Below are 13,922 nucleotides of genomic sequence, written 5' to 3' on the forward strand. Positions count from 1 at the left end.
AAGTTGTTTGTGTCAAAAAGCAGGAAGCGCACATTTCAGGGACGGACAATTGGAATGTTTTTTTTAAACTGGATTTCTTTGGAATGTCTCACTGAACGTCACTGGTCTCAGTGTAGCAGGAAATATTCTGTCATGTCCCATTATTTCTCCGCGGAGCACAGTATCTGTAAGTATATGCATGTCTTTTAAAATTAATTTAGATTTTCTCCCTGTCTTAACTAACTGATCGGAAGTCAGTTAATAATCACTTCTATGGGCTGATGAGCCACACCTGAGTCTATACATTTAGCATATCGAACACATTTAATTCTTACTGAGCGTCCTATAGGTTCTCAACTAATAGGCTCTGAAGTAATATATTACGTTTTCTGGTCGCACGCCTTTGTTAACATTAATTATTCACTACATTCAATATTTGTACCGTGAGAGACAGACCGTCTTTGCTTCTTATTCAGTGACATGACAGTAAGTACGAGTATTTCCTAACAGTATGTCCACACCATAGACTGTAAAACACACCTGTATTTGTATTGTCTCGGTATGTTAAAGAAGTCTTAGTTTTGGTTTACTTTATAATACTTGTTTAGTGTATTCTTCTCATGTTGTTCGTTATATTTTGACCTGTTATCAGATTCATAACTTTGATAAGGCCTAGCTGTCATGCACTACCAGGTTAAAAAAAGTTTGTTTATAGGGGTTTAAAGGCAGTTGTTAGACACTATCCTGCTTGGCATTTGTAGTTGCCATTACCAAGTCCCATATTTGATATAAAGCAGTTAAAATATTTAGGGTAATTTGTGTTGTTAATAAGAGTTAGTTTATTAAGCAAATTTATTCGTTTGGCATCCTTCCGATAGAAGATATAGGCCTAATGCCAGGCTTAATTCAACGTTGCTTTAGAACAATAAGCGTTCACCAGTCGGTTATGATTCAGCTGTTACTATAAGTATAACAGCTATTTATGAAGGGTATTATTATTATTATTATTATTATTATTAATAATTGTTGTTATTTTTGTTATGATTAAGCAAATTCATCCTTTTGCCATTCTTCCGCTAGGAGAATAATGCTTGGCTTAATTGAACGTTGCTACACAACATAATTAGCGAGCTAAGCAGTTATTATGGTGCAGATGCTGTCATTTAAAGGGATAGTTCACCCCAAAATTTAAATTTTCATTTACTCAACCTCATGTTGTTCCAAACCTGTATGAGTTTCTTCTGTTAAACACAAAATATAATATTTAAAACAATGTTGGAAACCAGAGAGTTGACTGCACTCATTGACTTCCAAGTATTTATTTTTTCCTACTATGGAAGTCAGTGGGTGCTGTCAACTGTCTGATTACCAAAATTCTTCAATAATCATCTTTTGTGTTCAACAGAAGAAAAACACATACAGGTTTGGAACAACTTGAAGGTAAAATTTAATTTGATGCACTATCCCTTTAAGTGTATTAAATGTTAAAGGGATAGTTCACTTTGAAATTAAATTTTGGTATGTTTTAGTTTACCTCAAGGGCATCCAAGATGTAGGTGTCTTTTTTTCCGCAGTAGTTTCAATTTTGATATTTTTAGGTCAAACTGTTCTTGTCTGTCAGTCATATAATGCAGGTCGATGGTCACTGTCTCAAAGAGCATGCACAGAGTCCAAATTAAAACAATTCCCCATCGTCCAAAATAAAACAATTCCCCATCGTCCAAATTAAACAATTCCCCATCGTAAGTACACATTGATGGCCTAAGACACGAAACGAGCGGCCCTCAGATCACTTCGACATGGCTGTGTTCAAGAGGTAAAAACGATATAAATACTGTTCGTTTTCTCACACAAACCGCTCGTTTTGTGTCTTAGGCCATTAATGTGTACTTACGATGGGGAATTGTTTTAATTTGGACTCTGTGCTTGTGTTTTGAGATAATGACCGTAGACCTGCATTATATGACTGACAGACAAGAACGGTTTGACCTAAAAATATCAAAATTGAAACTACTGCGGAATAAAAGACACCTACATCTTGGATGCCCTTGAGGTAAGCTAAAACATACCAAAATTTAATTTCAAAGTGAACTATCCCTTTAAGTGTTGCTATGCAGAAATATAACTCACTATTTAGTGGATTTTGTGCTGACCAGTCAGAAGCCAGTATTGGAACTATTCCTTTATAGCTTTTAAACATTTTTAGGGAGCAGGTTTTCCCTGAAATGTCCATTTCCAAATGGACACGACTTTATACTTCCCATTCTAAAGGCCTGTTCACAACAGGAACTATATAAATAAACAGATCTATATTGATAAATTAATCCATAATATTTCCACGCAAAAACATTGTTTATTCTGTTCTACCACTGTAAATCCTTCTGAAAGTATCGTTCCTTGATAAAACCGTGTGTTATTGTTATACACTTACCAGTCACTTTAATAGCTACACCAGGGCTGCGTTCAGCCCCGGCAAAACGTTGCACAACGTTTTTTAAACAGAAACGGTGATGCGTTGAACACACTGTTCTGATGACGCAAGAGTTGCAACTATGGCAGCTGAGAAGGCTCATTCTTTGTGTTCTTTGTGAAGAATTTTCTGAGCCTGATGAAGTCGGTATAAATATGTGTTTAATACTACAAAATATGCTCGATGTTACAGTTACTGCACTTGCCGCCCAGAACAAAAGAGAACATCCCAATCGAGTGAAGGGATTGCTGAAACTGAAATGGAAGCACACATCTTACCTAATTCAGACTAAAACACATCTATTTAGCCTCACATACTGACTTTATTTGTAGGTCATACTGTTTTAATACCCTGTATTTTCTTTCTCATTTTTAGGAAAAGCACTTAATTACCATTGTTTATTTCTATACCAAATGTCATACACTTGCAATGAAGCTAAAAATATAAACAACTACATCATTATGTTGATATCCTATATTTTTACAATAAAACTTACGACAAACATGTCTTCTAATATCCTCAGTTGTTGCGTATACCGAGCTGCATCGAACACATTTGTAAATTACTTTCCTTGAACCCATTGTGCGAGTTCACTTTAATACCCCGTGTTTTATATACATGTTGCTGCTGATTGGACTGCAGTTCTGACACACCCACCAAACAAGAGAAAACGTATCTCAAACCCCGTTGCACGCCGTTTCCAGGAAACATGACGTTCAACCCGGAAACCGTAGCAAAACGTTGCGCACCGTTTTGAACTTGAACATGCCCCTGTTCAACTACTTGTTCACTCAGATCTAATCAGCCAATCACAGAGCAGCATCTTGATGCATGTAGACACGGTCAAGACAATCTGCTGAAGTTCAAACTGAGCCTCAGAATTGGGGGAAAAAGTTGATTTAAGTGACTTTGAACATGGCATGTTTGTTGGTACCAGAGAAGCTGGAATATTTCAAAAACTGCTGATTTTCACACACAGCCATCTTTAGGGTTTACAGAGAATGGTCTGAAAAAGAGAAAGTATCCAGTAAGCAGCAGTTTTGTGGGTGAAAATGCCTTGTTGAAGCCAGAGGTCAGAGGAGAATGGCCAGACTGGTTCGAGCTGATAGAAAGGCAACAGTCACTCAAATAACCACTTGTTACAACTGAGGTGTGTAGAAAAGCATCTCTGAGCGCACAACACGTCGAACCTTGAGGTAGATAAGCTACAGCAGCAGAAGACATACGGGTGCCACTCCTGTCAACTAAGAACAGGAAACTGACGCTAAAAGTCGCACGGGCTCACCAAAATTGCACAATAGTAGATTGAAAAAAGGCTGCAATTCGCATGGGCTCACTAAAATGACACAATAGAAGATTGCCTGGTATGATGAGTCTCAATTTTTGCTGTGACATTAAGATAGTAGCGGCAGATTTTGGTGTAAACAACATGAAAGCATGGCTCCATCCAACAGTTCAGGCTGGTCCTGGTGGAGGAATGGTGTGTGGGATATTTTCTTGGCACTTTTTGGGCCCCTTAGTAACAATTGAGCATTGTTTAAACTCCACAGCCTACCTGTGTATTGATGCTGACCATGTCCTTCCCTTTATGACCACAGTGTACCAATTTTCTGGTAGCTACTTCCATCAGGGTAATATGCCATATCATAAAGCTCAAATCATCTCAAACTGGTTTCTTGAACATGACAAGTTCACTTTACTCAAATGGCCTCCACAGTCACCAGATCTCAATCCAATAGAGAACCTTTGGGATGTGGTGGAACGGGAGATTCACATCATGGATGTGCAGCCGACAAATCTGCAACAAATGTGTGATGCTGTCATGTCAGTATGGTCCAAAATCTCTGAGAAATGCACCTTGTTGAATCAATGCTACTAAGAATTAAGGCATTTCTGAAGGTAAAAGGTGGTCCAACCCGGTACCAACAAGGTGTACCCAACAAAGTGGGCAGTGAATGTAGTTGTGGCGTGGACTTCCCTATTCTGATAGAATTGTAACGGTCATTACAACTTTGAAGTTCTAGTTATTGTCCTTGGTGTGAACAGGCCTTAAATTAGGATCTCAAAAATGCAATAACTTAAAGATTCTAACAGCAATCACCATGGTAACTAAACAGATCAGATGGTGTTTTGATTGTCTGTAATATGGCCCTTGTTTGAGTAAATAAAATGCCTAATTTGTACTCTCTCTCCCACTTAGTTTGATGCGGAGTGCCGTGTTGCGCTAAGTAACACTCAACCAACTGCAGTGTTGTTCAGAAGAGCGCCGCAGCTTATGTGGAGATGGAGGAACGTGCTCGCAGCTGTCTGCTGCGCTCCAAAGCCACTCTGGAGCAGGACATCAAAGCCTCCTACTTGATGGACCACATGGTCAGCGATGGCGTCTTGACGAATGAAGAAGAAGCGATGGTGCTTAACAAGGTCTGTTGTGGTGTTCAAACATGCTGTTTTACTTCTATAAAGAGGGAATTCAAGTCAAGTTTCCTTATTTCTGCTTTCTCAGGTCAATAGAAGAGAGCAGGCCGCAGCCCTGCTCGAGGTGCTGTTGAGGAAAGACAACAGGGCATACATCTCCTTATACAATGCACTGATCAGAGAGAGTTACGGAGATCTAGCCAACCTCCTTCACAGTGACCTGCCTCTGCTCAGCCCCGAGGGAGAGAGGAGCTTTGCTGATGGAGTGTCTCCTTCTGGTAACCACTTTAGCCACTTGGACATATATGAACTTGTCTTTGAAGTAGGCAAGTATGAGATACAAGAGTTTTTGCTTTTGTTGTAGTCCAGGCGATTCTGAGTGACGGTGGGGTGCCTCAGAGACCCGTGGTGTTCGTGAGCCGTCCCACTCTGCTGAACCTGATCCGGCAGAAGCTGTACCAGCTGCAGAAGACACCAGGCTGGGTTACAGTTTTTGGCATGGCGGGCTCAGGGAAGTCTGTGATGGCTGCTGAGGCTGTTCGAGACCATGCCCTCATTAAGGGTAATAAGTTAACTTATGTATTTAGAATGTCATTTGCATAAAACATGCATAAACATCTCCATATAAGGGCTTTCAGCACACGCTTTCCTTGCATCCTTTCATCACTCGTCAAAATTGCCACTGTTTGTAGACGTGCTCTTGCCCCAGTGTCAAATGTGCCATTCTCACCAGTTCAAACACAAAAAATATATTTTATACAGATCCAGATTACAGACCTCTCATTAGTCTGTACACGTGTGCTATATCTTATTTAGATATATCCTGTTATTCAGAGAAACCTCACAGCTGAAGCTAGAACGCAGCTTTTCTTACTCTTTAACTTTATATTTTTGCATACGCATGCTAGTGAATGAGACCCTGTATTTGTTTGAAAATAAGTGGATGAATGAATCAATTAAAAATAAGCTATTTAGAGTGAAAGTATGTTTTTGAGTTTATTTTCTAAAAGCCCACAGGGCTAAACGTGGCCATATTTTATGTATTTTTCTCTTCTTTAGAGTGTTTTCCAGATGGTATTCACTGGCTTTCTGTTGGCCAATGTGAGCGGGCAGACCTGCTAGTAAGGATGCAGTCTCTATGTTTCCGATTGGAGCAGGGTCAAAGTTCAGAAGCCAGTCATCGACCACCCTGCTCTGTGGAGGAGGCCAAAGAGCGCCTGCGGTTCCTAATACTCCGCAGATTCCCCAGGTGAGTGCTGGACTCAAGGTCTCTCTTACTATAACACTTCAAAATAAAAATTTTATTTAAAAAAATGCTTGCCTTTCCTTTGACATCAACTAATTCCTCTTATGTACATCCATCAGGTCCCTGCTGATTCTGGACGATGTCTGGGACAGCTCTGCTCTCAGGTCCTTTGATATTCAGTGCCGAGTTCTTCTGACCACACGCAACCGAGGTCTGACTGACTCTGTAAGCGGTGAGTAGTTAATTTTAGTGTGTCCAGTTTGCATTGTATTGATTGACACAGTGAGAGGCTATTCCTAAAAAGTCTAGTTTTGTAAGTGACTTGGTGGATATTGTGCCTGCTTGCGTCTTAGTTTTGAATCCTAGGCAAATCCTGCAATAAATGAAATTACATTAATTACATTAACTCTGGCCTTGGAGATAAGCTATTTTCAGATGAGGTTATGAGAGAAATGTTCTTTTTTCTGTATTATTGCTGTTATCTTGCAGAATTCATTAGGTTTCATCCTGTTTCTATGTGCTTTGTTTTTTGTGAAGGTACAAGGTCTGAAGTGCCCGTTGAAAACGGTCTAGATGAGGATAAAGCCCTGGAAATTCTTGCTTTGTATGTCAATGGGAAACCACAGAAACTTCCAGACCAGGCCCGCAGCATTGTGAGCGAATGTAAAGGTACAACTCGCTTTTTTTATGCTAAATGTGATCACCCGCTCATTGTCCTCTTCCTCACCTTATGATCGCAGTGTCATGTTCACATCATGATGTTTCTGAAATCACTTGTCTAATTTTAATAAAATTACAAATTGAATGACTTGATAAATCATCTCCTTTGAATAACAATTGAGTAATAGTACTTCATTACCACTGTGTACCATAGAATTAAAGTACTAACACTGAAGTACTTTAAACCTCGGACTGTTGTAAATGTTTTCCTTCCTTTAGGTTCTCCTTTGGTGGTTTCTCTGATTGGAGCTCTGTTGAGGGAGTTCCCTGACCGCTGGAGCTATTACCTTCGGCTGCTGCAGAGGAAGCAATTCAAGCGGATCCGTAAGTCATCGTCCTATGACTATGAAGCTCTGGACCAGGCCATGGACGCCAGCCTGCAGGTTCTGGAGCCTGAACACCAAAATCTATACAGAGACCTGAGCATCATGCAGAAAGACATCAAAGTGCCTGCTAAGGTTAGACAGAAAATCTCATGTTTCATTGTCGCTTATTTTTATTCCTAATTTATGGTTATCATACTTACAAGCGTGATAGCATTAGAATGGAAATTTAAATAACTTTTTTTGTGAATTAGTCTGTATTCAAAGTTTATTTTGGTTTTATTTGTTGTTTTCTGTCATGCAGGTTCTGTCGGTGCTGTGGGGTCTTGAGTTGGAGGAGGTGGAGGATGTCCTACAGGAATTTGTGAATAAATCACTGCTGTTTCGGGACTGTAACCAGCGACCGTATCTCTATTACCTTCACGATCTGCAGCTGGACTTTCTCACTGAACAGAATCGTGATCAAATTGCTGTGAGTTATATTGCATCTTTTTATTTTTTATTTTTTTTAAATGAGAATACCAAAGAACATGGTCTGAATTAATTTCTCCTGTAGGAACTACATAAAAAGATGGTCCGTCAGTACCAGCAGTTCTATAATGAAAGCCCACCCAGATCTGGAGATAAAGAATGTTCGTACTGGTACCACTTCCTCCCGTACCACATGGCTAAAGCAGGACTGTCTAAGGTAATGCTACAGTATGACCTACACTAACACTTCCCCTCTGGAGTTTATGTTGGATCTTCTAATGATTACCTTCCATTATTAACATTAAATTCTCCTTTCTTTTTTTAGGAGCTTTATTCACTGATGTTTTCCTTGGACTGGGTCAAAGAAAAAGCTCAGATTATGGGATCTGCTCATCTCATCAACGACTATGTAGAATATGGTGAAATTCTAGACAAAGAGGTATTTATACAGTTTAAGTTAGATTTGCTGATGTTCCTCAATTTTACATCACGATCAGTAATGATTCACATTTTTATTGGAAAGAAAAAATGGCCATAGAATGCAAATGATTTGTATAAATAGGCCTGTAATGTTTTCCACACAGAATAGTGAGGTGAGACTGCAGTTTCAGGAGTTCCTCTCTCTGAACGGACATCAGCTGGAACAGAGGCCGTTTCCTGACGTAGTGCAGTTGGCTCTGTCTCAGCCCGCGTGCTCCGAGGTTTACAGGCAGGCCTTGATGCAAGCGCAGAGACGGGCCAGCAGAGGGCAGCTCTATCTGGACTGGTTGTATGTGTCCCTCTCAGACTGCCTCATACAGTGCCTTTCGTGTAGTAAATGAGATTTTGATTTAAAGTGTGTAGTAAATGAGATTTTGATTTAAAGTGTGATTTGACACTTTAGGAACAAAAATAATCGGGACAGTTTGTCCCGGCTGGTCATGCATCCTCACCAGGGGTCCGTCTACTATGCTTGCTTCTCCAAAGATGGGAGTAAAATTGCCTCTTGTGGGGCCAGCAAGACGTTGCGGGTAAATATCTATTTGTGTCCTGACACTGTGTTTTATGTGACTGGCAAAATATTTGCCTATTTGTCCTCATTAGGTGTTTAAAACGACCTCTGGAGAGAAACTCCTGGAGCTTCAGGCTCATGACGAAGAAGTTCTGTGCTGTGCCTTCTCCCCCGATGACCGTCAAATAGCAACCTGCTCCAGTGACAGGAAGGTTAAGGTCAGTGTGTTTGTCTCCGTGCCAATTTTATTTGTGGGTCAATATCTTTTTGTAGGGCAACAGTTGGCTCCAGAATGATTCTTTTAATATTCAACCTCATGTTCCAATCCAAACCTCCATATGGTTTCTTATACAAAGTGCTGTGTGTACATTGTTCAAAAATGAGAAGTGTTTTGTGTGTTGTAGTTGTGGAATGTTGAGCGAGGCATTCTTATTAAAGTGTTTGGGGAGGAACATGAGGAACAGATAAACCACTGCCAGTTCACCAACACAGGCCGACGTGTCCTGCTGGCCACCTGCTCAAACGACAAATTCACCAACACCAAGGTCAGATGCTTTTAGAATTTTTACTTTTGAATGCAGTCTTTAGAATTTTTTGTAGTTTAGAAATAAATAAATTAATTCATTTGTAGAATAATTTACTTTTACATTTTAGAATTGTTTTTTAAAATAATTTTACTAGTGTTTTTTACGTCTCATTTATTGCTAAACCTTTGTGAGTGTGAAACTCTTGACTACATTTTATGAATATTGTCAGTAATTTTATGAATATTGTCAGTAATTCTAATGAACCTTAAGCGCTTGTAACACTAATCTTATTCCTTTTAGAGTCTGACATGATTGGGTCATTGAGTCAGTTCAGTAACCCCTCCAAGGACTCCTCTTAAACAATGAGTTCACGAGTCTATGTATAATAATATAAATAATCTAATAAAATCGCCTCAAGTCACGGGTGCATAGCGGGTGTGTGTTAGTCTTGCTCCAAAGTGTTTGATAATTAAATCCTTATCTGCACTTTTTCTGCTCCATTCATTTCCTCTTTCCACATTTAGAGTCAGATTTGGTGAACATGAGTAATGCGAGTGACAGCTGGTAGGATGCTCACTCGGAACAGCAGAGGAGGGGAACGGGGCAGCCGTGTAATTTTTACAGCTTGTGAAATGTTCACAGAATTGTGGGAGATCTGTAGGAGTGTAACAGCAGGAGTCTGCAGTTTAGCTGTATTCATTTGAGGGTGCGAAAACAGAGTGATCGCACGGGTGTCAAAAACGTAATGAGAGCACCCCCCCAACCAGTGAAGGCGTGAACACAAAAGGGGCATTTCGTGGAATATCTCTGCATGAGGCGCGAAAGAAACACCCTGAAATAAGATTTAGAGAATGTAACTGCAGATGTGTTGAACTCAAGACAGTTCCTGTTTTTCTCTTATATTAGCGGTCCTGTTCCATAAACCTTGACAGTGTTCAAGACCCCTACACCAAACACGCATTATCCATTTATTCCTGAATCCGTGTGTCCTTCCTTTTTACACTGCTTTCCTTTTTTTCCGTCTCCATCTTTGCTGCAGCTATGGAACCCCAACAAGCTGACCTCTCAAAACACGATGTTTGGACACATGGAACCAGTCAATCACTGCTGCTTCTCCCCTAATGACGCTTACCTCGCCACTTCATCCAGTGACGGCACCTTGAAGGTGAGGCCATTTCAAAACTGGTTTGCCTACCGCCTAGTTTTTATTTTGTTATTTGCTTGCTTATATAAGCTTGCTTTCATTTGTAATTTTTGTAGTTAAAAAAAAAAAAAATTTTTTTAAATATATTTTATTGTAAGTAAAAACAATCCACAATTAGATGTTCTCTTTTCTATATTTAAATTCACCTTAATTCGAAAGGCTCAAACTGCTGGATCATCTTGATGATGCATTTCTTGCACTTTTGTCTTTTGTTATCCGGCAGCTGTTTGAGGTGTCGTCTGCGAACGAGTGGAAATCAATCGATGTCAACAGTTTTTTCCCAGAGAGTGACGATGAAGTAAAAGCCATTGTGAAATGCAGCACTTGGTCAGCTGACGGCTCACAGATCATTTGTGCTGCCAGGAACGCTGTGTTTGTAAGTGATTTTGCGAGTGGTGTTGTGAAAGGAGTTGGCACTGCCACTCAATATTTTTGATTTGGTGCCTGTAACAGCTTGATTTTTGAAGCCTGATTCACGCCTATCACACAAACTAATTAAAATGATCATAGGAAAAATCCTATGAATAATCTTCTTTAATGCACAAATTAAAGCTAAAGCTTTAATAAAACTTAACTTGCTCTTTCAGTACTCAGGCTGTCAGAAAAGATGAATGTACTGTGTGGGTGATTTTGCTTCTGCTTCTCTTGTGCTCATGATTTGCTTTAACTGTATATTGTCTGTGTTGTATGCATGTAGGTGTTTGACGTAAAGACATCAGACATGCTGCTGGAAATGAAGACGAGTCGTCTGAGCACAATTCAGTATTGCCACGCATGTCCCAACAGCAGCCTGCTGGCCGTCGCTCTCTCTCATTACACTGTAGAGGTACGCCACACCACAGCGCTAAAATGCCCCCCCCCCAATACAATAGGTTTTTGTGACCAACTGTCCAAAATGTTAATATGCTCTTAATTAATCACTTAAATCATCCTCTCTGCTGTTGCTCCTAAATATCATACGAATTTCCTAAGGAAAGCAATTTCAAAATGAGTATTGATATATCTTTATAGTACACTGTTCAAAAGTTCGGGTTTATTTATTTATTTTTCTATTTTAATATATACACTTCAAATGTAATTTATTTTAGCAGCCAGTTCTTTAGTGTCACATGATATTTCAGAAATATTCTAATATGCTGATTTGGTGACATTTCATAAACGTTTTTTTTGAAGTTGAAGAAATACTATTTTTGTGGAAACCTTTTTTTTTTTTAGATTCTTTCAAATAGTTAAAAGGAACAGCATTTATCTTGTCACAAATGTCTTGACTGCCACTTTTGATCATTTAATGTATCCTTTCTGAATAAAAGTATTAATTACTCTTAACTGACCCCAAACTTTTGAACTGTAGTGTTTTATAAGATTTAACAACCAGAGCAGATTTACATGATGTTCACAGGACAAGCAGTTAAGAGGTTACATGCTTGTCGTGTGCTACCCTCGTCCAATGTTATTAGCCTCATACATGTGCAAAGAGAATGTTTACAAATGTACCGTGTGAAATCTCAACTGGACTACCCAGAATAATTAAATGAGAATGAACATGTACCGTGTGAAATCTCAACTGGACTACCCAGAATAATTAAATGAGAATGAACAATGTAAAGCATGGAATAAGTCAAGTAAGCCTGGCTAATGATGTAAAGACCCACTGTGGTACTAAGGACTGTTGTTTTTCAGCTGTGGAACTTTGAGACCAGTAAAAAGAAAGCCGAATGCAACGGGCACCTGAGCTGGGTTCATTGTGTCCAGTTTTCACCCGACGGCTCACTGCTGCTGTCCTCTTCTGATGATCAGACCATCAGAGTAAGCTAGCGATTGGTCCCTCTCTTCCTGTAGTGTGATTTTTAGTTTTTGCAGTTATTCTCTGAACAGTATTGACCTGTTATCACAATTGTTAACACTTGTCTAGCTGTGGGAGACAGACCGGGTTCACACCACCTCTGCTGTGGCTCTGAAGCGGGACACTGATGTTCTCTTCTCCCTGAGCGACGTTACAATAGTGGCAGCCGACAGCAGAAACCGATTACAGGTACTGTCCACCAGAGCGTCTATTGTTAGCTTACAGCTGTTTTTTGTTTGATTGCATTTTATATGACACGTGATGTTGCATTGTGAAACTTCAGGTACAGACTGCATCCACAGGCGCCATTCTGTTCGAGAGTGAAGAGTTGCCGTCCAGGATTCGCTGTACTTGTATCAGCAGAAATGCTGCTTTTGTGTCACTGGGAACTGAGGATGGATCTGTACAGGTACTGCAAGCTCACCTGTGGGGTATCTTCATCGCCAGTTGTCTCATCCTAATATTATGCTCGTTTTGAATGGGAGTCTCTGGGCATGCAAGGCACTCTGGGTAAAAATAGCCTTCAAGATGCTTGGGTGTTTTGACTCGCCTCCGGCAGTGATTTACCGTGGCTGTCAACTGCACTCAGCCCTCTAATCTCTCGCCCTTCCTTTCCCAAACCATTCCCCTCTGTCTCTACTGAATGTCGTCATTCTGGAGGCGAGTGTTGTCCTCCTGTGTGTGCTATAGTGTAATGGATGTGACTTGATATGTTTGGGACAAAGGGGAAGCCCAGAGGTAATGGCTAACTGATGGAATGAAAGTGTGTTCACCATCCTCTCAGATTTATTACACCCCTTTACTGCCAAACAACCATTTAGATCCCTCCACTCCATATCGGCCTCATTGTTAGTGTTGTTTAACAGAGAAAAGCAGTTAAATGAATGTAAAATGCATAAAACTTTAATGTTCCAGGTTCAATACAAATGAAGCTGTTTACCACAGGTCATTACAAAAACTTTATTTTTATTTAAATGTATTTAAGTCATTTCTATGTATTTAAACTAACTTTTGTCATTCTAATGTTTATAGTTGTTGACTTCTGTACTTTCTTTCGAAAAAATGTTTCACTTCATCTCTGCAGTAATGCTGGTACCATTATGAAACATCAGAGGGCGCCAAATGGCTACTGAGCAAAACATTGCAAGCGTACTAACTACTCACAACTAAAGCAATTGTAGTGTTGAATGCAGTTAGTCTGTAATGGTGCATTTCTTGCAGGTCCCAAGGAAAGCATGGCATCAATGAAATTCCAGAAAAGTTGAGTTGTAGTAGAAAGATGAGAACTGTGTTTGTGTGCGCAGACAGGAAGAGTGAAAGTTAGACAGTTTCTGAAGAACGTTGGATGGAGAACCTTGCAGCTGCTGAACTTACAGCGTGATTTTGTGCTGGCACTAGGGCTAGAGACAGGTACAGTGCAGGTATGGTGAGTGGAAGTGTATGTGTGAAATATATTATAGGCAGTTCACATTTGACATTTTTATTCAGCGATTATTTAAAAGAAATCCTGAATGGTTAAGTTTCCACCAAAAAGAAAAAAAACGTTTTATTTTAACAATTTAAAAAAAAACATTGATAGTGTTAAATTGACATTGAATTGTTTCTTGAGCACCAAATCAGGATATTAGAATAATTTCTGAAGGATCATGTGACCTCATGTGTGTTATGTACACATTCATCCATGACTTCTGAATCTGCTTTTTCGCAGTATTTGGTCCTGGTGACGCTCGCAT

General features: G+C 39.7%; 1 protein-coding gene across 3 annotated transcripts in view; it reads left to right on the forward strand.

Annotated features, from left to right (window-relative positions):
• apaf1 (apoptotic peptidase activating factor 1) overlaps window positions 1–13,922 on the forward strand; it is a 27,865-nt gene continuing 13,943 nt past the window's right edge. Inside the window, exons 1-22 of one of the 3 annotated variants that reach the window (XM_082167779.1) lie at window positions 1–166; window positions 4,650–4,870; window positions 4,953–5,142; window positions 5,229–5,426; window positions 5,924–6,113; window positions 6,230–6,342; window positions 6,648–6,779; window positions 7,050–7,288; window positions 7,458–7,625; window positions 7,710–7,841; window positions 7,950–8,063; window positions 8,209–8,393; window positions 8,508–8,634; window positions 8,708–8,833; window positions 9,020–9,160; window positions 10,182–10,307; window positions 10,570–10,722; window positions 11,044–11,172; window positions 12,027–12,152; window positions 12,259–12,378; window positions 12,473–12,598; window positions 13,494–13,610. In XM_082167779.1, coding sequence (XP_082023905.1) covers window positions 4,733–4,870; window positions 4,953–5,142; window positions 5,229–5,426; window positions 5,924–6,113; window positions 6,230–6,342; window positions 6,648–6,779; window positions 7,050–7,288; window positions 7,458–7,625; window positions 7,710–7,841; window positions 7,950–8,063; window positions 8,209–8,393; window positions 8,508–8,634; window positions 8,708–8,833; window positions 9,020–9,160; window positions 10,182–10,307; window positions 10,570–10,722; window positions 11,044–11,172; window positions 12,027–12,152; window positions 12,259–12,378; window positions 12,473–12,598; window positions 13,494–13,610 — 3,090 coding nt within the window. In that variant the 5' untranslated portion in view covers window positions 1–166; window positions 4,650–4,732. Of the gene's footprint in view, window positions 167–208; window positions 466–4,649; window positions 4,871–4,952; window positions 5,143–5,228; window positions 5,427–5,923; window positions 6,114–6,229; window positions 6,343–6,647; window positions 6,780–7,049; window positions 7,289–7,457; window positions 7,626–7,709; window positions 7,842–7,949; window positions 8,064–8,208; window positions 8,394–8,507; window positions 8,635–8,707; window positions 8,834–9,019; window positions 9,161–10,181; window positions 10,308–10,569; window positions 10,723–11,043; window positions 11,173–12,026; window positions 12,153–12,258; window positions 12,379–12,472; window positions 12,599–13,493; window positions 13,611–13,922 lie in introns of those variants that run through there. The other 2 variants (XM_082167780.1, XM_082167781.1) reach the window with 2 other exon arrangements.

Source organism: Leuciscus leuciscus (assembly GCF_965113295.1).
Source record: "Leuciscus leuciscus genome assembly, chromosome: 4".
Lineage (NCBI taxonomy): Eukaryota > Metazoa > Chordata > Actinopteri > Cypriniformes > Leuciscidae > Leuciscus > Leuciscus leuciscus.